The sequence below is a fragment of the Cricetulus griseus genome, chromosome X, assembly GCF_003668045.3.
Source record: "Cricetulus griseus strain 17A/GY chromosome X, alternate assembly CriGri-PICRH-1.0, whole genome shotgun sequence".
Lineage (NCBI taxonomy): Eukaryota > Metazoa > Chordata > Mammalia > Rodentia > Cricetidae > Cricetulus > Cricetulus griseus.
In genome coordinates, this window is record NC_048604.1 from 97855706 (window position 1) to 97882892 (window position 27187).

Sequence of the window (27187 nt, forward strand, 5' to 3'; positions counted from 1 at the left end):
GACACCTAGAACATAGGCTAAAGTGGGAGCTAGCTAGGCCTAGATAATTTTAAAAAGGGCATCATAAATAAACTTCATACTGTAGACTACTGATGAGATGGTGTGTGTTAACTGTCAACTTGGTAGAATTTGGAATCAGTAGAAGGCAGTTACCCAGGCACACCTGCAAGGGATTTTTTTAGCTGTTGGGCATGTCTGAGAAGGATTGTTATCAAGACTAGGTTAATTGACAATGCATAACCACCATAAATGTGGGTGGTGCCAGTCCACAGGCTATGGTCCCAGGCTGATTAAAAAGGAGAAAGCAAGCTGAGTGCTGGCATTCCTTGCTCCCCTCTTCCTGACTATGGATGAAATGTGAACTGCTGCCTCAAACTCCAGCTTCTAGGCTTTCCTTCAATAATGGACTATATCCTTGAAATGTGACCCTTCCTTAAGTTGATTTGTCGGGGTATTTTGTCACAGCATGAAGAAAAGTAACCAAGACAGGAATGAAGCTGTTAAAATCTTAAATACTAGAACTTGTAGTTCAACAGCATTAAAGCATAATCCATCTGGGTGTTGTGGCACATGCCTATAATCCTACTACTGGGAAGGCAAAGGTGGAAGGATTTATGCAAAGTTTGAGAGTAGCTGATCTACATAAGGAGTTCCAGGACAGTCAAGGCTCCGGGCTAAGTATGTCAGGATCATGACCGATCCTGCTTATACCAGGAATGAAATCTGTTAACACAGCACAGTGGTTGAACAAAATAGAGAAACCTCATCTCACCATAGAGGCTTAGTAGACTGTCTACAGTGTTCACACATGGCACTCACAGTCCCAGAAACAAACCAGAGAGAGATGGACCTTCTGAAGAAAGGAAAAAATACCTTTTACAAACCAAGAGTCAGTAATAAACTTGATGGTGAAATCATTCAAAACTTTAAAACCAGTATCAGCGCTGTGGGTGTGGCTTAGTGGTACAGTGTGCTTTCCTAAGCATGTGAAATTCTCAGCATTCTATCCTCAGCTTTTGTGGTGCTACAAAAATATTTTACCATTGCTGTGATAAAACACCATTGCTAAAACCAATAGGGGGGTATTTTACCTAGTCTGTTATCCAGGGACATTAGGTCAGGAACTCAAGGTAGGAACCTGGAGGAAGAAACTGAGGCAGAGGCTGCAGAAGAGAAACTTACTACTTACTGGCTTGCTCCCCATGACTTGGCCACAACCACCTGCCCAGGCATAGCACCACTCACAATGGTTTGCGCCCTCCCACATTAATCACTAATTAAGAAAATGCCCACAGGCTTGTCTACACGTTAATTTGGTGGGAGCATTTTCTCAATTGGGTTCCCTTTTCCCAAATGACTCTAGCTTGTGCCAAGTTGACATAAAACTAGCCAGCACAGGCACATACCCAGACATGCTGCTCTATTTCTTAGTGGAAGGATTAGAAGTTACTTTTTAAGGATCTTTTATTATTATTATTATAATTTTTTGAGGCAGGGTTTTGCTGTGTAACCTTGGCTGTTCTGGAACTTCCTTTGTAGACCAGGTTGGCCTTGAACTCACAGAGATCTGCCTGCTTCTGCTTCCTGAGTGCTCTGATTAAAGGCGTGCTCCACCACCACCTGGCTCATAATCACACATTTTAAGAGTTTTCTTCAATGACTTTCTGTCTAGTTTTTTTTAAAACTGTTGTTTGCTTTTCTTTTTCTTTCCTTTTTTTCTTCTGCTTCATTTTTCTGCCAGTCAATCAATCAACAACAAATAAGTCTACCTACCTATCTACTTTCCTGTCTCTCTGTTTGTTGCATTTATGTGTGTGGGAGTAAGTAGTCAGTTCCCTCCCTCCACCATATGGGTCCTGGGGATTGAACCCAGGTCATCAGGCTTGGCAGCAAGTGTTTCTAGTAGTTGCTTATTTTTTTGAATGCACAACACATATTTTAGTGGTCTGATTATTATTTTTCTTTTTTATTAGAAAGAAAATTATTTTACATGTCAATCCCAGGTCCCTCGCCCTCCCCTCCTCCCCTGCTCCCCCAACTAACACCCTACCTATCCCATACCCTTTCTGCTCCCCAGGAAGGATGAGGCCTTCTATAGGGGGTCTTCAAAGTCTGACATATTCTTTGGGATAGGGCCTAGGCCAACCCCCTTGTGTCTAGGCTCAGGGAGTCCATGTGAGATAGACTCCTAAAGTCCATTCCTATGGTAGCGATAAGTACTGATCCACTACAAGAGGCCCTATAGATTTCCAAGGCCTCCTCACTTACACCCACATTCTGGGGGGTCTGGATCATCCCATGCTGGTTTCCCAGCTATCAGTCTGGGGACCAAGAGTTTTTCCTTGTTCAGGTCAGCTGTTTCTGTGGGTTTCACCAGCCTGCTATGGACCCTTTTGCTCAGCAGTCCTCCTCCTCTGCGTCTGGATTTCAGTTCAGTTCAAGGTTTAGTTGTGGGTGTCTGCTTCTACTTCCTCCAGCTGCTGGATGAAGGCTATATGATGGCATTTGAATTAGTCATCAATATCATTATCAGGAGAAGGCATTTAAGGTAGCCTCTCCTCTGTTGCTTAGATTGTTAGTTGGCGTCATCTTTGTAGCTCTCCAGACATTTCCCTAGTGCCTGATTTCTCTTTAAACTTATAATGTCCCCCTCTGTTATATTATCTTTTATCTTACTCTCTTCTGTTCTTCCCCCAACTCAACCTCTCTGTCCCATCATGTGTTCCTCACCCCTCCTCTTCTCCCCTTCTCATTCTCCTAGTTGCCTCACCCCCCATGCTCCCAATTTTCTCAGGATATCTTGTCCCTTTCCCCTACTCCAGGGGACCATGTGTGTCTCTCTCAGTCTCCTCCTTGTTTACCAGCCTCTCCGGCAACCTGGGCTGCAGGCTGACAATCCTTTACTCTAGGTCTAAAATCCACATATGAGTGAGTACATACAATGCCTGTCTTTTTGTGACTGGGTTACCTCGCTCAGAATGGTTTCTTCTACTTCCATCCATTTGCCTGTGAATTTCAAGATTCCATTGCCTTTTTTCCCCCACTGAGTAGTGCTCCATTGTGTAAATGTACCACATTTTTTCTATCCATTCTTCAGTTGAGGGGCATCTAGGTTGCTTCCAGGTTCTGGCTATTACAAATAATGCTGTGATGAATATCATTTAACAGATGTCCTTTGTTGTATGAATGTGCTTCTTTTGGGTATATGCCTGAGAGTGGAATTGCTGGATCTTGTGGTAGACTGATTCCCATTTTCCTGAGGAATCCCCATACAGATTATCAAAGTGGCTGTACGAGTTGGCACTCCCACCAGCAATGGAAGAGTGTTCCCCTTTCTCCACAACCTCTCCAGCATAAACTGTCATTGGTGTTTTTGATTTTAGCCATTCTGACAGGTGTAAGATGGTATCTCAGAGTTGTTTTGATTTGCATTTCCCTGATGGCTAAGGATGTTGAACACTTTCTTATGTGTCTTTCAGCCATTTTAGATTTCTCTATTGAGAATTGTCTATTTAGTTCTGTACCCCATTTTTTAATTGGATTAGTTGGTTTTTTGGAGACTAGCTTCTTGAGTTCTTTGTAAATTTTGGAGATCAGCCCTTTGTCAGATATGGGGTTGGTGAATATCTTTTCCCAATCCGTGGGCTGCCGTTTTGTCTTGTTGACTGTGTCCTTTGCCTTACAGAAGCTTCTCAGTTTCAGGAGGTCCCATTTATTAATTGTGGATCTCAGTGTCTGTGCTACTGGTGTTTTGTTCAGGAAGCGGTCTCCTGTACCAATTCGTTCAAGGGTATTTCCTGCTTTCTCTTCTAATAAGTTCAGTGTGGCTGGGTTTTTGTTGAGGTCTTTGATCCATTTGGACTTAAGTTTTGTGCATGACGATAGACATGGATCTATCTGCAGTCTTCTACATGCCAGCATCCAGTTATGCCAGCGCCATTTGTTGAAGATACTTTCTTTATTCCATTATATAGCTTTGGCTTTGTTGTCAAAAATCAGGCGTTCATAGGTATGCCGGTTAATATCAGGGATTTCAACTCTATTCCATTGGTCTACCTGTCTATTTTTGTGCCAATACCAAGCTGTTTTCAGGACTATAGCTCTATAATAGAGCTTGAAGTCAGGGATGGTGATGCCTCTGGAAGTTCATTTATTTATTTATTTATTTATTTATTTATTTATTTATTTATTTATTTTTCGAGACAGGGTTTCTCTGTATAGCTTTGGAGCCTATCCTGGCACTCGCTCTGGAGACCAGGATGGCCTCAAACTCACAGAGATCCACCTGCCTCTGCCTCCCGAGTGCTGGGATTAAAGGCGTGTGCCACCTACGCCCGGCTCAGAAGTTCTTTTATTGTACAGGGTTGTTTTGGCTATCATGGGTCTTTTGTTTTTCCATATAAAGTTGAGAATTGTTTTTCAAGTTCTGTGAAGAATTGTGCTGAACTTTGATGGGGATTGCATTGAATATATAGATTTCTTTTGGCAAGATTGCTATTTTTACTATGTTAATCCTACATATCCAAGAACATGGGATTTCTATTTTCTGGTATCTTCTTTAATTTCTTTCTTTAAAGACTCAAAATTCTTATGATACAGGTATTTCACTTTTTTGGTTAGTGTTACCCCAAGGTATTTTATATTGTTTGTGGCAATTGTAAAGTGTGATGTTTCTCTTATTTCTTCCTCCATCAATGTGCCATCGGTATATAGTAGGGCTACAGATTTTTTGAGTTAATCTTGTTTGTGGCAATTGTAAAGAGTGATGTTTCTCTGATTTCTTTCTCAGCACATTTATCATCCATATATAGTAGGGCTACTGATTTTTTGAGTTAATCTTGTATCTTGCCACTTTGCTGAAGGTGTTTATCAGCTGTAGGAGTTCCCTGGTAGAGTTTTTCGGTTCACTTATGTAGACTATCATATCATCTGCAAACAGTGAAGGCTTGACTTCGTCCTTTCTAATTTGTATCCCCTTGATCTCTTTTTGTTGTCTTATTGCTCTAGCTAGAACTTCAAGGACAATATGGAAGAGATATGGAGAGAGTGGACAGCCTTGTCTTGTTTCTGATTTTAGAGAAATAGCTTTGAGTTTCTCTCCATTTAGTTTGATGTTGCCTGTTGGGTTACTGTATATTGCTTTTATTATGTTCAGGTATGTTCCTGTTATTCCTGATCTCTCCAAGACCTTTATCATGAAGGGATGTTAGATTTGTCAAAGGGTTTTTCAGCATCTAGTGAGATGATAATGTGGTTTTTCTTCTTCAGTTGGTTTATATGGTGGATTACATTGACAGATTTTCGAATGTTGAACCAACCTTGCATCCCAGGGATGAAGCCTACTTGATCATGGTGGATGATTTTTCTGATATGTTCTTGGAATCGATTTGCCAGTATTTTATTGAGTATTTTTGCATCTATGTTCATGAGGGATATTGGTCTGTAGTTCTCTTTCTTAGTTGTGTCTTTGTGTGGCTTGGGTACCAAGGTAATTGTAGCTTCATAAAAAGAGTTTGGCAATGAACCTTCTGCTTCTCTTGTGTGGAACAATTCAAGGAACATTATCACTTCTTTGAATTTCTGATAAAATTCTGCACTGAAGCCATTTGGCACTTGGCTCTTTTTGGTTGGGAGACTTTTGATGACTTCTTCTATTTCCTTAGAGGTTATAGGTCTGTTTAATTTGCTTATTTGTTCTTGATTCAATTTTGGTAAGTGATATCTGTCCAGAAAATTGTCCATTTCCTTTAAATTTTCAAATTTTGTGGAGTACAGGTTTTCAAAGTATGACCTGAAGATTCTCTGGATTTCCTCAATGTCCGTTGTTTTGTCCCCCCTTTCATTTCTGATTTTGTTAATTTGCATGTTCTCTCTCTGCCTTTTGGTTAGTTTGGATAAAGTTTTGTCTATCTTGTTGATTTTCTCAAAGAACCAATTTCTGCCCTCAGTTTGATTATTTCCTGCCTTCTACTCCTCCGGGGTGAATTTGCTTCCATTTGTTCTAGAGCTTTCAGCTGTGATGTCAACTCTCTGGTGTGACTATTCTTTAGTTTCTTCATGTGAGCACTTAGAAGCTATGAACTTTCCTCTTAGTACTGCTTTCAAAGTGTCCCATAAGTTTGGGTATGTTGTGTCTTCGTTTTCATTGAATTCTAGGAAGTCTTTAATTTCTTTCTTGACCCAGGAATGTTGCAATTGCATGTTGTTCAATTTCCATGAATTGGTAGGTTTTCTGCAATTTGTGTTGTTTTTGAATTCTATCTTTAAAGCATGGTGGTCTGATAAGACACAGGGGATTATTCCAATTTTTTTGTACCTGTTGAGGTTTGTTATGTTGCCGAGTATGTGGTCGATTTTTGAGAAGGTTCCATGTGATGCTGAAAAGAAGGTATATTCTTTTGTGTTTGGATGGAAAGTTCTATAGATGTCTGTTAATCCCAATTGGGTTATAACTTCTGTTAGTTCCTTTGTGTCTTTGTTAAGTTTCTGTCTGGTGGTCCTGTCCAGTGGTGAGAGTGGGGTGTTGAAGTCTCTCAATATAACCATGTGAGGTTTTATTTGTGATTTGAGTTTTAATAATGTTTCTTTTACGAATGTTGGTGCCTTTGTATTTGGGGCATAGATGTTTAGAATTGAGACTTCTTCCTGATGGATTTTTCCTGTGATGAATATGAAATGACCTTCTTCATCTCTTTGATTGATTTTAGTTTGAAGTCTAACTTGTTAGATACTAGGATTGCTACCCCAGCTCGTTTCTTGGGTCCATTTGATTGCAATATCTTATCCCAACCCTTTACTCTGAGGTAATGTCTGTCTTTGAATTTGAGATGTGTTTCTTGTATGGAGCAGAAGGATGGATTCTGCCTTCGTATCCAATCTGTTAGCCTGTGTCTTTTTATAGGCGAGTTAAGACCATTAATCTTGAGGGAAATTAAGGTTCATTGAGTGTTTATTCTTGTTTGTTTTTCATTTGTTGTTGGTAGTGGTATTGTATGTGGATTTACCCTGCTTTTTCTTTTGGGTTTTTGTAAAGTGGGATTATCTATTGCCTAAAGTGGGAAATTACCAATTCGGAGTCAGGTAGAAATACAAGGGTATTTAATAGGGAAAAGCCTAAGTTACAGAGCAACCTAGCCAGCTGGTGCGGCAGCAGTCTGTACAGCAACCCGAAAAGTGAAACCGAAAGTGAAACCCAGCCACCTGAACCTCTCACTCTTTGTCACCTTGACCACACCCTCACAGGCATGGTGAGGCACACCTTTAGCCAGCCCCTAAGCAGTCATGGCTACAGGTTCCTCTACAATTGCCTATGTTTTTGTGAGTGTAGTTAATTTCCTTAGGTTGGAGTTTTCCTTCCAGTACTTTTTGAAGGGCTGGATTAGTGGTTTCATATTGTTTAAATCTGGTTTGGTCATGGAATATCTTGTTTTTTCCATTTATGGTAATTGAAAGCTTTGCTGGGTATAGTAGTCTGGGCTGGTATCCGTGTTCTCTCAGAGTTGGTAAAATATCTATCCAGGTCCTTCTGGCTTTCAGAGTTTCCATGGAGAAGTCCAGTATAATTCTGATAGGTTTGCCTTTATATGTTACTTGGCCTTTTTCCTTTGCTGCTCTTAATATTCTTTCTTTATTCTGTACGTTTGGTGTTTTAATTATTATGTAATGAGGGGACTTTCTTTTGTGGTCCACTCTATTTGGCGTTCCGTAGGCTTCTTGTACTTTCATTGGCATGTCTTTCTTTAGGTTGGGAAAGTTTTCTTCTATGATTTTGTTGAATATGTTTTCTGCACCTTTGAGATGGGTTTCTTCACCTTCTTCTATACCTATTATCCTTAGGTTTGGTTTTTTCACGGTGTCCCATATTTCCTGGATATTTGTGTTAAGGACTTGTTGGATTTATTTCCTCTAGTTTATCTTCATCGTCTGAGATTCTGTCTTCCATCTCTTGTATTCTGTTGGTTATGCGTGCATCTGTGGTTCCTGATTTGTTTATTCAGCTTTTCCACTTCCAGCATTCCTTCAGTTTGTGTTTTCTTTATTGTCTCTATTTCAGTTTTCAGGTCCTGAACTGTTTCCTTCAGCTGTTTAATTGTATTTTCTTGGCTTTCCTTGATTTCTTGCATCTTTTGGTTCGTCTTTTCTTCCATTTCTCTGAAGGATTTTCTGATTTCCTCTCTTAGGTTCTCTATCTTCTGCATGAAGTTGTTTTTAAGGTTGCTCTCTTCTGCTTCTTCTGTGTTGGGATGTTCATGTCTTGCTGGTGTAGAGTCCCTAGACTCTGGTGGTGTCATGTTGGTTATCTTGTTGTTGGATGTGTTCTTATATTGTCATCTTTCCATCTCTTCTTCTAGTGGGTGCAGGTGGTTTCACTTCCTTTCCTGGTGTGTATGGGTCCAGGGTTCTCTTCAGGTGGGTACAATCGGCTCCGATACTCTGATGGGTCTCAAGGTGGGTCTAGGCAGGTCTGAGGCACTTGCTCTCCTGATGGGTGAGAGCAGTACTGGCACAGAAATGTCATCAGACTCTGGGTTGCTTGGTCCTCAGGGGCGGAGTCGACCTGCCTGCAGACCCCTGGGCAGGAGTTCCCAGAGTGGGCAGGTGGAAGTTGGTCCCAAGTCAGGGGCCGAAGCGGCTCACCTCTGCACTCTCTCCACTCTGCACTGCCTGGGGGCGGAGTAGCCCAGTGATCTCAGCAGAGATAGGGTCCCTTGGTCTTCAGGGACAGATTCAGTCTGCCTTCAGACCCCAGGATGGGATTTCCCAGAGTGGGCAGGCGGAAGTTGGGCCCAAGGCAGGGGCCGAAGCCACTCACCTCTGCACTCTGTGGGGCCCGGAATAGCCCAGTGATCTCAGCAGAGTCTTAGTGGTCTGATTTTTGAGGAAGCTTCTGAAATCATAAAATCACAAGTGTATTTTACTTCAAAGTTAAGATAGTTTTATTTTTTGACAGTTGGAAGAATGAAGGGCAGAGAGGCTTATTGTGAAAATAATGACTCAGCAATTAAAATTACTCTCTTTTAATCGAAGAGTATCATTTTAAACATTTGTGCATGTACCTGTGTATGTGCTTGCATGCATACCCCATGGCACAGGTGAAGGTCAGAGGACAACTTGAAGAAGTTAGTTCTCTTTCCACCATATGGGCCCTAGGGGCTCAAACTCAGGGCATCAGGCTTAAAAGCCTTGACCTGCTGAGCAATCTCATCACCTCCCTCTCTTTCCTTTTTGATAGTTCAAAAGTGCAGTCAAAATAAGATGCCAAGTGAGAATCGGATCTCTCATCCCTGCCCGCATCTTCCCACTCCCTCCTAATGTGTAACTAACTGTCTTGGTTACATTTCTCTGTGTTGAGACTAATATATGACAACAAGCAACATTAAGGGAAGAAGAGTTGCTTTCCAGTTTGAGGAGTTACATTCTATTGTGTCAAGAAGGCATGAAAGAGTGAGAAGAATGTATGAAAATATGAGCAGAAGGCATCTGTTCACATTGCTTTCTCAGGAAACAGAGTGTTAATTTCTAGTGTGTACATCAGGTTTTTTTGTTTTGTTTGAGATGAGGTTTTACTGTGTAGCTCTAGTTGACCTCACCTCTAGATCCTTCTACCTTAGCCTTCTAACTGTTGGGATTAAAGGTATGTACCAGCAGCCAAGATTCTATATTTAGCACATATCCAAGCAGAATTGAATATATTTCCTTCATTTCCCTGCCAAGTCATAAAGCCCTACTCATTTTGTACCTGGTGCCATGTAGCCACCCATTCTGTATGTTGTTAACAGGTCATTATGCAAACTGGGCTTCCATGGTAAAGACAATTGCCACTAAATTTCCTAGAGATGAGCTTGTCCCTGTCTAGCCTGTGTCCTCCTACCCATTCTCTAGAGGCACAGAATAGGCAGGTGTGGGGTCCACTGGTTACCTTAGGGCTACTAGGGATATGACTGCAGCTAACTTGATGGCCATACCCAGCTTACACTTGAGTGTGTTTGCATTCATGTGCATTCACAGACACGATTGTGGAGGCCAGAATACAACCTTGAGTGTTCCTCAGGTTTTGTTTACTTATTTTTTGTTGACTCGGGATCTGCTATTAGCCTGGAACTTACCAAGTAGTCTAGTCTGGCTGGCCAGTGAGTCCAGAGATCTACCTCTCTGCCTCCCCAGCAGTAGGATTACAAGTGTGCCCCTACACTGGCTTCTTTCATTTTTCTTTTTCTTTTTTTTTAAACATGAGTTCTGGAGATCAAACTCCATTCCTTGTGCTTGCAAAGTAAGCTGTCTACTGGCTGAACTATCTGAGCCCCCAAACTTACATTTTCAAGTTCATTGGGTTAACCCTTCACTGGAGTCAAGCATCATGTTTTGAAGGCTGGCCTTGAACTCACAAAGATCCATCTGCCCCTGGGATTAAAGGTGCCACCACTGTCCAGCAATAATATACACTCTTAACTACTGAGCCATCTCTTTAGCCTTTTTGAGATTTTTATTTTATTATTTTTTGAAACAGGGTTCAACCTTGTAGCCCTAGATGGCCCAGAACTTGCTATGTAGACAAGGCTGAGCTCAGACCCACAGAGAGATCCACCTACCTCTGCATTCAGTGCTGGGATTAAAGACATGTATTATCCATCATATTTGGCATTTACCCTGCTTTTTAATTTTGGTGGTGCTACAGATAGAACCCAGGGTCATATGCATGGTGTTAACAATCTCTAATAGTCTGTTATATTACATCCTTAGCCCCATTTTCCCTATAAATATGTATAGAGCAAAGTTTCTTTATTTTTATTTACCTTTTAATATGTGCGAATGTTTTGCCTGCATGTATATATATGTACTACCGTGTGTGCCTGGTACCCACAGGAACCAGAGAGGGTGTCAAAGAAGCCAACTGAAACTGGAGTTACAGATGGTTGTGAGCCACCATGTGGGTACTGGAAACTAAATTTGGTCCTCTGCAAGAGCAGCAAATACTCTTAATTTCTAAACTGTCTCCAGCCCTATGTTTATTTTAAAAAAGTAAAATTCTATTGACTATTCATACACATTTTGTGTATGTATATGACATTGTGTCTTGATCATACCCACCCTCCAACTCTCCCCATAACCTCATCCCCTCTCAACATGTCTCCTTCCCACCTTCATGTCCTCATATATATATGTTAAATATTTGTTTAATATATATTTGTTAAATCTAAATCTCCCATATATATACATACATACATACATACATACATACATACATACATAATCTAATTTGAGCCACCCGCATGTGCCTAGCCTCATTTTAAAAAGTCTTTTTGTAAGGGGCTGGAGAGATAGCTCACAGGTTAAAAGTATTTGCTGCTCTTGCAGAGGAGCCAGGTCCAGTTCCAACCCACCCTCATAGCAGTTCATTTCTGTCTGTAGCTCCAGTTTCAGGGGATTTGATGCCCTCTTCTGTTGCCCACAGGCATAGTATGAAGGTGGTGCACATGTAGGCAAATACACAAAATAAAAATTTAAAAATCTTAAAAAAAAAACCACAGCGAAACTTTTTGTGAGACAGTGTCTCTTGTAGCCCCTGCTAACATTAAACAATGTGTAACTGGGTATGACCTTGAACTCAATCCTTTTGCCTCCACCTCCCAAGTGCTAAAACTACAAGCAGGAGCCACCACTATACTTGGAATATATATTTAATTTTTTTTACTTTTAAAATAAAAATGCTGAGTGTGATTATGCATGCTTTTAATCCCAGCACTTGGGAGGCAAAAGCAGGCATATGTCTGTGAGTTCCAGGCCAGCCTGGTCTACAGAGTGAGTTCCAGGACAGCAGGAGCTACACACAGAAACCCTGTCTCAAAAACCAAAAACCCCCAAAATGAGATTTATTCATTGATGGTTCTATATATGGATATGGTGATTTTTAGTCCTTTTACCCCCATTAATCTGTCTCCCTTGATTCTCATCATCTTTCCAATGTCCCCTTCTAATTTCAAGTCTTATTTTGGTGTGTATGACCTATGAGGTTTAAATAGGGTCTGGTGAGTTTTCTTTTTAATCTCAAAGGTAGTTGAATCAGGCAACAATATGACTCAGGAAGGAAAAGGTACTTAGCACTAAATCTGATCACCAGAGTTTGATTCCCCAGACACACATGCTAGGAGAGAACCTACTCTCCATGTTATCTTTTGACCTCTACACATGTACTGTGACCTGCTGGTGCATGCATTTGCTTATATGTACATGTGTGCAATAAACACACACTAGATAAATAAATGCAAGACAAATAAAAAATTCAGGAAAATAAAGTAGGTGCATCAGGCTAAGTAACTCTAAAATCTACGTAATCCAGAGTCAGTACTAGACAAGTAAGTCATGTCTCAGAATTTACTTTATTAACAGTATTCTTGATCTTACAGCTAGATCTTTATGATTGCAAAGGATTTAATCAGTAGGTGGTGATGGGTCTCCTTATTGGCTTCTTCATTGTGATATCTTCTTGAACAGTGCTTGGAATTCTTCGAAACTAACTTCTCCATCACCGTTCTTATCCAGCTCTTCAAAGAGATTGTCTAGAGTACTTGAACCCTGGTTTTAGGCAAAAAGAGTGAGATAGGGGAAGGAAGAAAATTTAGATAGGATACTGCAACAATCTCTGAAGTTAGAGGAACTGGATTTTCCTTCCAAGAAGGCAGCCTAGGTTTTAGTCACAGGTCAGTGACAATGTGATGATAAGTGTGGTGAAGCCAGCTTCAGCTGTAATTGTGGTTTTATGTCACATAACTGGGTCCTATCTTTTTTATTTTATTTTATCTTTGAGACAGGGCCTCATTATGTATCCCTGACTAGCCCGAAACCCACTATGTAGATCAGACTAGCCTTGAACTCATCAGAGATCCTCCAGCCTCTGCCTGCAGAGTTCTGAGATCAAATGAGTGAGTGCACCACAATACTTGCCCCTCCTCCACTTAAAATACTTATGTGTATGTGTGTCTGTGGGCATCTGTCTGTGGGCATGTACATGTGACTTCAGTTGCCTCAGAGGTCATTAAATGGCATCAGGTCCTCTGGAGCTACAGGTGGTTTGTGAGTTACCTGGCGTGAGTGCTGGGATCTGAATCTAGGACTTTTGGAAAGAGCGTCAAGTGCTCTTAAACACTGAGCCATCTCTCCAGCCCCCTGGCTCTTTATAAAATTTTAACACAATATAGCACATTTATTATTATTATTATTATTTAATATTTGTAATTTGCATTTAGATATATTTTATAAGATCTTAACTGTTTTTTTTTTTTAGGCAATATTTGTCTTTGTAGCCCTGGCTATACTGGAAGAGATCTTAAATTCTTTATACCTCTAAAAACATTCTTCAAATTGAACCTGGTAGCTCAAGCCTGTAATCCCAGCTACTTAAAAGGCTGAAGCTGGGGGACTGCATTGAGTTGAGGTTAGCTTGGAATGCACAGTGGGTTTTCACTCAGTTTGGACTACATGGACCCTGTTTCAAAAATGATAAAATTCTGACAATTTATCATGTAACCATTTTTAAAAGATTTATTTATTTTTAAAGATTTAAAGAAAATTTTATGAGTATGTGTTTTGTCTGCATGTATGAATATGTGCCATGTGTGTTTGGTGCCCAAAGAAGCAAAAAGAGGGCATTGGATCCCCTGAAACCAGAGTTACAGATGGTGTAAGCAGCCATGTGCCTTCTTGGACCCGAACCTGAGTTCTCTGAAACAGTAGTGAATACTCCTAATTGCTGAGCCATCTTTCCAATCCCTCATCTAGCCATTTTATGTGAACAGTTCAGTAGTGTTATGTATATATACTTTACTATGCATAAATCTCCACATGCATGTGGGAAGTCTTGGGTTTGAGTCCCAGCAACATTTACACAAAGTTATAAGAAAATTAAGGCTGGGCGTTGGTGGCGCATGCCTTTAATCCCAGCACTCAGGAGGCAGAGGCAGGCGGATCTCTGTGAGTTCGAGACCATCCAGGTCTCCAGAGTGTGTGCCAGGATAGGCTCTAAAACTACACAGAGAAACCCTGTCTCGAAAACAACAACAACAACAACAACAACAACAAAAAGAAAATTAAGAAATACCAGATTATAACATTATAATGTTAATGTTTTCAGGTGTGTGTGTGTGTGTGTGTGTGTGTGTGTGTGTGTGTGTGTATGTATGTGTGTATTCTAAAAACAAAAGTCACATGGATTTCGGCTGTAGCGCAGTGGTAGAGTGCCTGTTTAGTTTTTGCTAGGCCCTGGGTTCTATGTGACCATATCCCCACAGGACTGTGTTCAGTATTTCACAGGCAGCCGGCAGCAGGCAGGTCCTCAGTTATGCTCCTCTGCCAACACAAGGCAGCAGCCTCTGGCTGCTGGGGTGTGCACTCACCTTTAGGAGAGTGGGGAATTCTGCCTGAATCAGCAGCTTCAGCTCCTCCTTTGATAGCTGGTTTGGATCGCCTTCTTTGGCTGCATATTTTTGAAAAATGTTCTTCATTTCTTCGGGAGACTTCTTAGTACTCATTCTGCTATCCTATATACTGGGAAGAAAACAGATTTACCAAAAATCAGAGATGGAACTTTCATGCCAAGTGTTGCCAGCAGGGTTTTATCCCCCTCCTTATTGGGAAAGACAAAGGGAGAAAAAGGAGAAGAGAGAGGAGAAGAGAGGTAAATGGGAACAGCATTATTGGCTCTTAATGCATTTAAAAATAATCAAGTTAGGGGCTAGGGAACTTGGCTGTTAGTAGAGTGTTCCCTTAGCCTGCTGGAAGCCCTGGGTTCCACACCCAGTACCCCAGAAGCTAGCAGGTATGATCACACTGAGCTGCTCACCGGGCAATGCGATTGCTGGAGGAGTCAGACAGCAACAGGTGATAAGCTGATGAAGAGCTGAGGAGGCGCTCTCTTATATTCTTTACAGACACATCACCTGATTATGAAATTCCCCTTTGTTTACTATTTAAGGGTAATGATTAATGGTTTCTGAAACCAAGCTTAAGACTCTTAATTAAGGGCAATCTCCAGTAAAGAGCTGTGTCAACAGTTGCTTAATGGTTCAGGGTCCCAAGAGTAAAAACTGGATTTTCTTTTCCTTAGAATAAATTTCCCTCCAATATAGCATTTTGATCTTGCTCACAGCTCACATTTCTGAAAGCAATGCAGAAAATATATTCTGTTACAGAGGGACAGTATTACACGGCTTTTAAAAGTACAGAATTGGGCAAGGCAGTGTTGGTGCATACCTTTAATCACAGCACTCAGGAGCAGAGGCAGGTAGATCTCTGTGAGTTTGAAGCCAGCCTGGTCTATAGAGCTAGTTCCAGGACAGCTAGAGCTACACAGAGAAACCCTGTCTTGAAAAACCAAAATAAAGAAAACAAACAAAAAAATTACCCAACTTTCCCCACCCCAAAGAAACAAAAACAAAAGGGAAGATAAAAATTTCTGATTTTATTTGGCAAAGTAAGATTTTTGAGTAACATGCCATTTTTTATCTTTTTGATTATTGTTTTTATCTTTGCCTTTTTATTTCTTTATACTTGTATTCCTCCTCCTTTCCCTCCTTCTTTCTCTGTTCCTCCCTTCTTTCCTCCCGCCTCATACTCCTGACTGCCCTGGAGCTTGTTACATAGACCAAGCTAGCCTTGAACTCAGAGATCTGCTGGATCTGCCTCCTGCCTCCCATGTTGAAATTAACAGTGTACGCCACCATACGTGGCTATATTTCTCCTGTTTGTAAAATATATTGCTAAATCATTCTAAAACTTGTGAAAACACTTAACTTACACTAAACAGTTACAACTATTTTGGAATTTTTCATATAGCCAAGATTTGAAATTAAAGATGAAATTGATTTTTTTTCTGGAAAGAGGTTCATGAAATAACTAGGATATTTCTTGGGGACATTAATGTTGATTATAAGTCACACAGGTAAGGGTTCCAGATTGACTTCAAAAGCCCTTCAACAGCTTTTAAACACTTGGACACTTAAGAGTTTCTCTGACCTGCAGTATACTACCTAAAAATTCAGGCTTGAAATATTGGACTGTACTTTGCACAGATGTTTTTCACCTCTAAAACTCTAGAGCCTTACATTGGAGAACAAAAAACATTGCTATGGTGTTGGTTACACGATTCTGGTCAATCCTGAGCATTTATCATTCTATAGGTTTTGGGTGTTTTATTGCAGTTTATCTAACTTCAGTACAGACTTAAGTATTAACCCACTCATTGGAGTTACTGGCATTGTAGGTTAGCCTGTTAGTAGATAGATAGGTATGTCTGTCTGTTGTGTGTGTATGTATACATATGTGTATGTGTCCGAGTGTAGTGCATACATGTGTACACATGTGTATACAGTTGTGTGGAGTGTCAGGTGTCCTGTTCTATCACTCTTCCACCTTATTCCCTTGAGATAGGGTCTCTCACAGAACCTGAGCTGGGTCGGTAGCCAGCAAGCTCAGTGAAGCCGTTATCTGCTCCCCACCCCGTAGTGCTGGGGTTACAGGCACACACACAGCCAGGCCTGACCTATTACATGGGTGTTGATATCCAAACTCAGATCCTTGTGCTTATGCACAAGTGCTCTTACACACTGAGTTCTATCTCCAAACTCCTTATTTATTTGTTTAGTTTTGGAGCCAGGCCTCTCATGAGGCCCAGTGTGGCCAAGGATAGCCTTGAATTCCCGATCCTTCTGCCTCTACCTCAGCAGTGCGGGGATTGCAGGTGTGGGCTACCATGTCCAGCTGGCATTGTTTTTAGTTGATGGTTTTACACAATAATATTCTGATTTTGGCAGTGTTTTTTTTAAGGTTTTAGAAAATTTCCATTGTTTTTGTTTGCTTGTTTTACATGTAAATTCTAGTCTCCTGGGAGGAAGTGAGCTTTTGTAACTAATCGTAGTAAGAACTATAGTTTTTCTTCCAAGGTCTTTTTTTGTTGCTGTTGGATTTTGAGACACATCTTTTTGTTTAGTCCAACTCACAATGTAGTTCAGGCTACCCTGAACCCCTTCCTAGTCCTCCCATCTCGGTCGTCCTGATTGATTGCCTCACACCAGCGTCTTTAAGGTTTTTTGTTTTGTTTTGTTTTACATCTAAAGCAAAGTGGCAAGAACAATACAGAAGTGTACCTTTTGATTAAACCCTACCTGTTACCATTTCCACACATGCCTTCCCTTTTTCAGGGCCAATACCTTCCTCCTCATCAATCATTTGAGAATAAGCTGTGGAGTCTCACTGGTTTCCTGAAAATACCTCAGCCTGTGTCTCCTAAGGACAAGAACTTTTTTCTATAGAACCTCAGTGGTGTTATCACAGCATATTTCGTTTCCGAAATTGTTTTCTCAAATGATCATTTTGGAGCTAAAACTGATGGGAGTTGAGCCTATATTGAAAAAATGATTTTAATCACTACATATAATCCAAATATCAGTAGATCATATGACAGATGTTTTATATAACACACTTACTCCATATCATGTGGCATATATGATGTGTAATAGTATAACAAACTCATAATATGTGAAGTCTAAGGATCAGGGTTAAAATAACCTGTCTAGTTTATGTGGTGCTGGGGATGGAACCCAGGCCTTCATGCATGCTAAGAAAGCACTCTACCAACAGAGCTACATACCCAGCCCAAAGACATTTTTTTCTTCAGGCATCCCATCCTATTGAGTTTGAGTAGAATAGCATGATCACAGAAGCCACAGGTGCCCCAGAGTCTTCCTGAGGGGGTAAAAAAATAAGTCTGTCCAAAGATCAAGCAATTGAACAGAGAGGTGCTACTTAACCTTTGCCTCTCCATTTTTCCATTACCAACCTTGTACCTGTTGTTCTTTGCTTTTCTCTCATTTCAAAACACAGTCTTTTGAACACACCCTGCATTTATGGCATGTTTCCATACGTTGTTAGTTAATGTTTCATGAGACGATTAGTGGATTTTGTGTTTCTAGCTGCTGGGTTACCCCCATGCTAAGATAAAGGTAAATACCACTGGAGGAGATGAGTTTGCAAAAGAATGAGAAGAAGCACAGGGTGTTTTTCACATTGTATTAGCATTTGCTACAAGCCTGAGTTCCGACAGGCAGCATTGGGCCACTTTATGCAGAGATTTTCTCTTGAAATGAGCGATGTGTAGCTTAAATGACTTCTGGCCTACATGGTGCACACCTGTAATCTTAGCACTTGGGAGGTGGAGGAAGGGGAATGAGAACTTTAAGGTCCTCCTCTGCTACATATAGGGAGTTTGACACCAACCTGGGCTACATGAGACCTTGTATTAGTGTTACTAATGACCGAGTCCCCACAACACAAGGTGCATGTGAAATGCTATTGTATGTTTTCTTTGACTTTGAAATTTAAAATGCCCTGAACTCATCCTTTCTAAGGAACTAAATTTTAGTTATTTAAAAGGGTAAATTAATTTTAGTTGTCCCTAGAAGTGACAGTGTACCTGTCCCTTACTTGGTCTTTATGTGGTGCCTGCCCTCCCTGGACCATCAGAGTTCGTTTTCTTTTTCACTTCCAGCCTTTGCCTGGAGTGTGCAACTCCGGCCTGTGCTAGTCTTCAGTTCTGAGTTCCCAGAGGCCTCCACATAGGAGTCAATGCTTACTGAGGGCTTTTGTTTTGTTTCATTTTTATACTATGGGCACTCAACTTCTACAGCCTCCTGAAATCATTGTAGCAACACTACGAAACAGATGGTGTTCCCTTTGGTCTATATATAGATGTACAAAAAGGACTGCATTGGATTCCTGTTGCTGCTTTAACAAGTTCTTCCCAACACAGTATCTGGGAACACCACAAACTTGTTCCCTTTTGTACTTGTAGGTCAGAAGTTTAAAGTGGATTGACCAGATGTATTCCTTCTGAAGTTACAGGAAAGACTGCTTAGTTTTTCACCTTCTAGAAGCTTCTTGTTCATGGATACACCCTCCATCCTGAAAGCCAGAAACTTAGCATCATCCAGTCTGTCTGTAATATTTGCTTTGCTATCTTTTCACTGCTGATTCTGTCCTTCCTTTCTCTCTTAAGGTCCCACATTATTATGTGGGTTCATTCTCATAATCCGGAATAAACATCTTTGCCAGGGGTGAATTACTTAGAAATAGGGAGTTCAGCCTGCCTGTCTTCTCCCCAGCCTACGTGATGCCTTCTGTCTTGTCATGACAGAGCAAGAAAGCCCCCTCCTACCTCCAAGAACTTTAACATAACTACATTTATAAATTCTTATGTCAAAAAAGATCCACAGGTTCTTAGGGTTTAAGAACTAGAATGTGAACATCTTTGGAGGGGTATTAGAAATGAATTAACAATGTGTAGATGATGTATTTGATAAAGAGAACATACTAATTATAGGGCAATAAGGAGAAGTGGGGAATGCCCCAAATCATGGGTTCTTGTGGTAAAGTAGGGAGAAGACCTCTTTAGAAATGTAATGAAGAGGGGATGGAGAAATAGCACAGTGGTTAGGAGCGCTGGATGCTCTTCAGAAGGACCTGGGTTCAATTCCCAGCACCCACATGGCAACTTAGATCCCCTGGAACTGGAGTTACAGACAGTTATAACAACTTCACACCAATGTATGTAAAATAAAATTAAATAAATTAAAAAAATTTAAAAGTTAAAAACAAAACAAAGAAATGTAATGAAGAAGTGGTTTGTGTATGGGAGGGGGAGTGGAGGAACCATTGGCATTGGACTTGTCTAGCTGAGTTCTAGTAGAAAGTACAGGTTTGAATCTATCAGTAGAATCAAGCTTGCTATGGTCATGCATGAAGTGAGACCCGAGGCCCACTCAGGAGGGTTCTGCTTTGATTTTCATGACAGAGGCTGCTGGAGCAAGTAACAAGACAGTGTTAGGTAACATACTAATGGAGAGGAACAGATTGGGGGATCTTTGTAAAGAGTACTTGAGGAACACACTAGACAGTCTGGACAACATTCCCTATGGAGAGATAGTATTTCAGCCCAGATACACGGAGGAGGGCCTAGGCCCTCCCCCAAATGATGTGACAGACTTTGATGATCCTCTGTGGAAGACTTCACTGTCTTTGAGGAGCGGGTGGGGGTGGGTTGGGGACGTTGGTAGGGGGCATGGGAGGTTGGGAGGGAGAGGGAACGGGGGGGGGAGAGGGATTGATATGTAAAATGATTGTTTCTAAATAAAAAAAAGGAAAAAAACTAAAAAAAAAGTCTGGGCAAATCTCTAGAAATGGAGCTAGGGATATAGTTCAGAGGTAGAGTGTTTGCCTTCTCTGTATGAAGCTCTAGGTTTAATTACTAGTCCTGTACAAAGAAAAACAACAACAAAAAAGAAGGGCTGGCAAAATGGCTCAGCAGATAAAGGTGCTTGTTGCTAAGTCTGATGACTTGAACCCTGTCCCTGGTGGAAGGAGAGAAACAGCTCCTGAAAGTTGTCCTTCTACTGCTACACACATTCTGTGGCACCCAAGCACCCCCAACCACACTATAAATAACTATTTTTTTTTAATGAAGATGAGAAAGAGGAGGGCGGAAAGGGTCTTCTAGGAATAGGTGTTCCTGTTTGTCCAAGTGAAATATTCAGACAAGGAACCAGTTCCCAGGAAGCAGTCTGGAAGGCCCCATATACATTGCTATTAAGGAATTTAATCACTGATAAGAGACTCGGACTTCCATACACTTGGTTTAAGGTACCCTGGGACACTAAAGGACTTGAACTCATTACACTTTTATCGAGGTTGCAGAATATCTCAGTCAAAGTTAATTAGTACCATAGTTATTCTTGTGTGGTGCTTTATGTCTCCCAAAGCCTTATAACTTATTGATCTTTATTTTATTTTTTGTATGCTATATGGCTATGTTTCAAGAAAGGACAGAATGTGAGGGTCAGATCACAGTCAATAGTGGGGTCAAGGAAATGGCTTTGCAAAAGCTGTGGTATTTTGGAAACGTTGGGGATAAATATAAAGGCACTTGGGGTTCACTAACCACTTGACAGTGATAAAATTAGCATGCTTTCAAACCATGTTGCTCTCTTCTTAGGCGTTTTGGGCCTGTTTGTTCCCTAATTAGATTGCTTGTATAACCTGAGAGGCCATCACTCAACATCCCCCTCCCCCCATTTTATCTTTTTTTTGAGACAGGGTCTCATGTAGCTCAGGTGGGTCTTGAACTTGCTATGTAGCACAGCCATGCCCTGTTTTGTGGTGCTGGGGCTCAAATGCAGTGAATCCTGCATGCTAGGCAAGTAGTCTACCACCTGAGCTACATCCCAGGCCCCTAGCTACCATGTTTAGACCTTGCCGTGTTGTCTGAGGACTGAGTCACTGTGTTCTCTGTAGAGATTTCCCCAGCCTTCCCCTTCCAGAGTGGCTTCTGCATGCTTGCTCCCAGCTGATGTCATTCTGTGTTTCTCTGGATGAGGTCTTCTGAACCAGGCCCAGAGAGACCTTTCCTGATCCATTTCTCTTGATGACTCTTGCAGGTTCTCATTGCATTTTTCTCTTTTCCCTGCTGTTCTGGGTGTCATTTGAACTTGGGATCTGTTTCCCTTGTTCAGACCTTTCCTGATCCATTCCTCTTTGTGACTCTTTTGCAGGTTCTCATTGCATTTTTCTCTTTTCCCTGCTGTTCTGGGTGTCATTTGAACTTGGGATCTGTTTCCCTTGTTCTCCCATCTCCAATATCTTTCTTCTCCACTGACACCTGTGTTAGCTAGCACATCTTCTTTAGAGTATTTTTACAATTTCATACATATACACAATGTATCCTGATCACATCCAACCCCAATCCTCCTTTCCACACTCCCCCTTCCACCTTCATATTCTCTTCTATCTAGCACATTTTTAAAATGGGGATTTTCTTCTTTGAAAACTTAATATAATATTTTGATCATATTTTTCTCCTCCATCAAATCCTCTCATATTGTCCCTTCCACACAGATTAATGTTCTCTCTTAAAATAAACAAAAAAGCATAGACACAAACATGGAGTCCATTTTATGTTGACCAACTACTCCTAAGTATTAGGCCTGCTCTGGAATATGGTTGACATAACCATTGTCACTCCATTGAAGAAAACCAGTTTTCTCTCTCCTAGTAGCTATCCGTTGCAAATAGCTTCTTGGTTAGGGATGGGACTTCATGTTGACATTCTCTTTTCCAGGCTGGGGTTTTATCTGGCTTGAACTTTGCACAGGTTTTGTGTATGCTGTCACAATCTCTGTGAGTTCTTATGTACCTCTGCCCTGTTTTGCATGGAAAATGTTGTTTCCTTGGAGTTATCTACCACCTTTGGCTCTTACAATCTTTTTGCCTCCTCCATAGTTCCTTGAGGGTTTCCAGGAAGGGCATGACAAAAGCATCTCATTTTGGGTCAAGTGCTGCAACAATGGCTTTCAGCCTGTGGGTCATGACCCCCTTGGGGGTCAAATGACCCTTTCATAGGGATCTCCTAAGATCACTGGAAAACACAGATATTTATATTATGATTCATGACTAGCAAAAATTAGTTATGAAATAGTAATAAAAATAATTTTATGGTTGGGGGTCACCACAACACAAAGAACTTTATTAAAGGGTCATATCATTAGAAAGGTTGAGAACCACTGTACTACAAAGTTTCTCAGTCTCTGCATATTGACCAGTTATCGGTCTCTGTGTTAATTACCACCTATGGAAAGAAGCATCTCTGATGAGGGTTGAGTGATGCTCTGATCTATGGGTATAGCAATAAGTCGTTAGAAATTGTTTTGTAGCCAGGTGGTGGTGACGCACACCTTTAATCCCAGTACTTGGGAGGCAGAGGCAGGCAGATCTCTGTGAGTTCAAGGGCAGCCTGGTCTACAGAGCAAGTTCTAGGACAGCCAGGTCTACACAGAGAAACCCTGTCTCAAAAAACGTAAATAAATAAATACATAAATAAATATTTTAAATTTTTTGAAAAGTTGTTTTGCTACTATATTTATTTAGCTGAATAATAGCAGTAGGTTTTCCCTCTGACCCACAACCTACCTAGTCCCAGGTTCTTGGCCTCATTAAAAGTGTTAGGTAAGGTTTCCATATCATGGTGTGAACCATAAATCCAATAAAAAAGTGATTGGTTATTCTCATAACATTTGTGCCACTTTTGCACCAATGGGTATCTCTTGGAGATAAGTCATACTATTGTAGCTCTTCTAGCTAGCACATTAAAAAAATCATGTGTGTGTGCCATAGTGCACTAGTATAGGTCAGAGAACAACTTGTGGGAATGGGTTTTCTCCTTCCACCACGTGGGTTCTGGGAATTGAACTCAGATCCTTAGGCAAGTATCTTTATTCACTGAGGCATCTCGCTGCTGGCCCCTAACTGGAGGATCATCATGGATCTTTTAAGTGTACTGCTTCTTTATGTGTTATCATTTCAGGAGAAGGCCACAGTAACTATTTCTGAACATGGCATAGACAGTGTGAACTAGTACCCTTATAAAGCATTAGTAATACATTTGTGCCTTTAACTTGTTTCATTAAAATTGTACAGTGGTCAGAGTCAACAGTTTCAAAAGGTCTGTAATAAAAGTCAGCAATCTTCAACCCTTTCTTTGACATCCTCAGTTCTACTCCCTCCATCTCCTGGTATTTACCTTCAGGTTTCTAAATCATTGTTACTACATTGTTCTTTTTCAAATTTCCCTTGGTACAGGAGGAATATTTAATAGCTTTACCTTAAAAATTTTTTTACCTTAAAATTTTTTAAAGTTTAGAGATAGACTCTCATTTATGTATGCTTCTTGTCCTTTTAAAAAAAAACCTTTTCCCCCCTCCCTCCCTCCCTCCCTCCCTCCCTCCCTCCTCCCTCCTCCCTCCCTCCCTCCCCTCCCTCCCTCCTTCCTTCCTTCTTTCCTTATTTTTGAGACAGGATCTCTCTTTACAGCCTTGGCTATCCTGGAACTCACTCTGTAGACCAGGTTGTGAACAGAACTCACAGACCTGCCTGCCTCTGTCTCCCGAGTGCTAGGATTAAAGGTGTGTGCTACCACCACCTGCCCCCTTTCTTTTCTTTTCTTTTCTTTTCTTTTCTTTTCTTTTCATATTTTTAGGATGAGTTTCACTGTGTAGTCTTGGCTGTCCTGGAACTTCCAGGCTGGCTCCAGCTCACAGAGATGCACCTACCTCTGCCTCCCAAGTGCTGGGATTAAAGGCACGCATCACCATCACTTAGTCCCCTTTTCTTTTTAAAATCTCTCTCTCTCTCTCTCTCTCTCTCTCTCTCTCTCTCTCTCTCTCTCTCATCTATATTTTATGTGTGTTATTGTTTTGTCTGCATGTATGTGTGTGCACCACATGCATGCCTGATAACTTCAGAGGTTAGAAGAAGGCATCAGATCTGGAACTGGAGCCAAGGATGGCTGTGAGCTATCATGTGGGTGCTGGGATCACTACCTAGGTCCTTTGTAAGAGCAACCAACATATGCTGTTAATTGCTGAACAATCTCGCATTCTCCCATCCTGTTCTTAATTAGTTTTTTACTCTGTTCTCAATAGTTCAGGCCAATATATTTCTTGATTACCATAGTCACTGATAACTGAAGCAATTTACTTCAAAGACTCTAGGTAGTTGGACCCTGTTTAGTAAATAAGGATAAATTGACTGAAGAATGGCAGTGCACCTCTGACAAGAACCTAGGGGAGTTTATCACCATAGTTGGAACCTGAGGCTCTAAATAGACATAGAACTTTTTAGTAGTCTGTGGCAACTCTTGTGAACTTACCTGCTTTTTCTTAGAAAATACACATGAGCATGGGCATTTATAAGCAGCTTAGCTTCCTAAAGTGGAGGCTGCCTTCTCTCACTTCACTCAGTAATACTTAATCTAGCCCTCATTAGCCAGCCAAAGAAGATAGGGAAGACATGCAGTTAAGGGCAGTTCAGAAATCATGCACTCCTTCCAATGAGAGATATAATCCATTTTTTACCCCGGGCCTTCCTCTCAGTGACTCGTGGAGCTTGCTTGAGTCCCGGGGTTCAGATGGCTTCAACGTTTTCTGGGGGCACTAATAAAATCAGATATTTTCTTAGGAATTTTTCCTTTGGGAAATTCAGTTGTCAGGGATTCCTTTAGAACAATATATGGCTTTTAGGGTATGTGTGGGAGTATAAGCAGCCTTCTACAATTCTATTTCATTACAATAGGTTGACTTATCCAACTGCTTTCTGATCTAATATCTTACAACAACAACAACAATGTGGCTGGATGTGGTGGCACAGACCTTTAATCCCAGCATTCGGGAGGTAGAGGCAGGCCAATTTCTGTGAGTTCAAGCCAGCCTGTTCTATAGAGTGAGTTTCAGGACAGCTAGAGCTACATATTGAGACCCTGTCTAAAAAAAAAAAAACCAAAAACCAAAAACCAAACCAAACAATCCCAAAGCCATGAAACAACACAGAACTGAGGAAAAGGAATTACCAGGTTAATGAAAACAAATTTTATTCATTAACATCTTTCTGAGTTGTTCTGGTGTGACTCAACAGATCTGAAATTGATTTCTTGGGGTTTGTTGATTCAGTTTGTTCCTTCAGTTCATTTCCACTGACTGGAAAAACACACTGGTAAAGAAAAGTAACAGCTGCCCTTCTCATAAGGAAGCATGCAGCAGATTTCTGAGAGAAGGGCAATGAGGAGGAAAGACCTTGTGCAAGGCCACAGACAGAGGCCATAACTCCTTGATATTGGATAGCTGAGCATATGGAGGTCAGAGATTGATGTCTGGTACCTTTCTCAATGGATCTCTTATTTTTGAGACAAGGTTACTCACTGAACTTTGAGCTAATTGATTCTCGTACAGTTTTGGTTGTGAGATCTCTGGGGCTATACACATGTATATGCAACCGTATCTGACTTTTATTGGGTACTAGGGATCTTAATTCAAGTCCTCATGCTTGCATGGAAGGCACCTTAATTATATGAATTATCTTCCAAGGTCTCCTCTCTTGGTTTTTGCTTTTTCTCTTTCCTTCCTTCCTTCTCTTTTTTTGAGTCAGGTCTCATGTATCCCAGGGTAACTTGGAATTCATTATGTAGCCAAAGGTGATCTTGAACTTCTGATCCTCATGCCTCTTCTTTCTCTAGTGCTGGGATTGGATTGTAGGTGTTCACCACCATGTGGTTTATGAGGTACTGGAAAACCCAGGGCTTTGTGCATGCTGGGCAAAGTGCTCCACCAGTGGAACTATATCAGCCTTTTTTCTTCCAATTTCTTTCCCTCCCTCCCTCCCTCCCTCCCTCCCTCCCTCTCCCTCCTCCCTCCCTCCCTCCCTCCCTCTTCTCTCCTCTCTCTCCCTTCTCTCATCTCTGTCTTTACTATGTAGTCCTAGCTGGCCTGGAACTAGCTCTGTAGACCAGAGCTGGCCATGAACTCACAGAGATCCTCTTGCCTCTGTCTCCCTAGCACTGGAATTACAGGTATGTGCCACCATTCTTTCTACGAAGTTCTAGGGATCAAACCTAGGGCTTCACCCATGCTAGACAAGAATTCTACTAACCAAGCTACATACTTAGCTTCCTGTCTTGAGTGAAAGATTAGAACTGGAGGTAAGAGGTTTTTATAATTCAGGAAGGCCGTGACAGGTGGCTGCTTTTTATTTTAATCAGGAACCCTGGGAGAACTGATTAGACACACTACTCTAAGGGAGTATTTTCCCAAAAAGTGATCCTCTAAAACTAAAGCTGGAAATTTGGGAAATTACATCCTTGAAAGATGGTAAAACTGGATTTATTTTGTTAAAGGTAATCGACATGCCTGAACACAACCCTGGTGACTTGGGAGGAACAATGAGACTGGGATTAAGACGAACTGTTTTCACAACTGAAAATTCCATACTGAGTAAGTATTCCAGAAGTTTTATTTTTATAAGACACTAGAGGTGGTTCATATGGCTGTGCCAGGACCCATCCCCTGGAGAATGCTCAACCCTACTACCCTTTTCAGCAGCTTTCCAGACACTCTCTCACCCAGCCATCTGCTCTCGATGACCTGTCACTTGAGGCATTCACTCTCTCCCTATTCAAGTTCATTTCAAAGAGTATTGGTTATGCACAAAATAAACCACTGAATAGTTTCCCATAGATCAAATGGTAATGGGTGCTATACTATGTTTGTCTTGCCTTTGCAAAAGTTCTCTCAAGAGCATTAATGCAAATTTAAATTTTGTT

General features: G+C 41.1%; 2 protein-coding genes across 3 annotated transcripts in view; one reads left to right on the forward strand and one right to left on the reverse strand.

The window, feature by feature from the left end:
- The window catches only part of Ctps2 (CTP synthase 2), a 124552-nt gene that overhangs the window by 52385 nt on the left and 44980 nt on the right, over nucleotides 1–27187 (forward strand). For both annotated transcript variants that reach the window (XM_027432733.2, XM_027432732.2), the window contains one exon: nucleotides 26762–26858. In XM_027432733.2, the coding sequence (XP_027288534.1) occupies nucleotides 26762–26858 (97 nt within the window). The remainder of the gene's footprint in view (nucleotides 1–26761; nucleotides 26859–27187) is intronic.
- S100g (S100 calcium binding protein G) lies at nucleotides 12469–14525 on the reverse strand. Its single transcript, XM_035450170.1, has 2 exons — nucleotides 14391–14525; nucleotides 12469–12573 (listed from the first exon to the last, which is right to left on the reverse strand). The coding sequence occupies exons 1-2, from the start codon at nucleotides 14523–14525 to the stop codon at nucleotides 12469–12471; spliced, it is 240 nt and encodes a 79-aa protein (XP_035306061.1).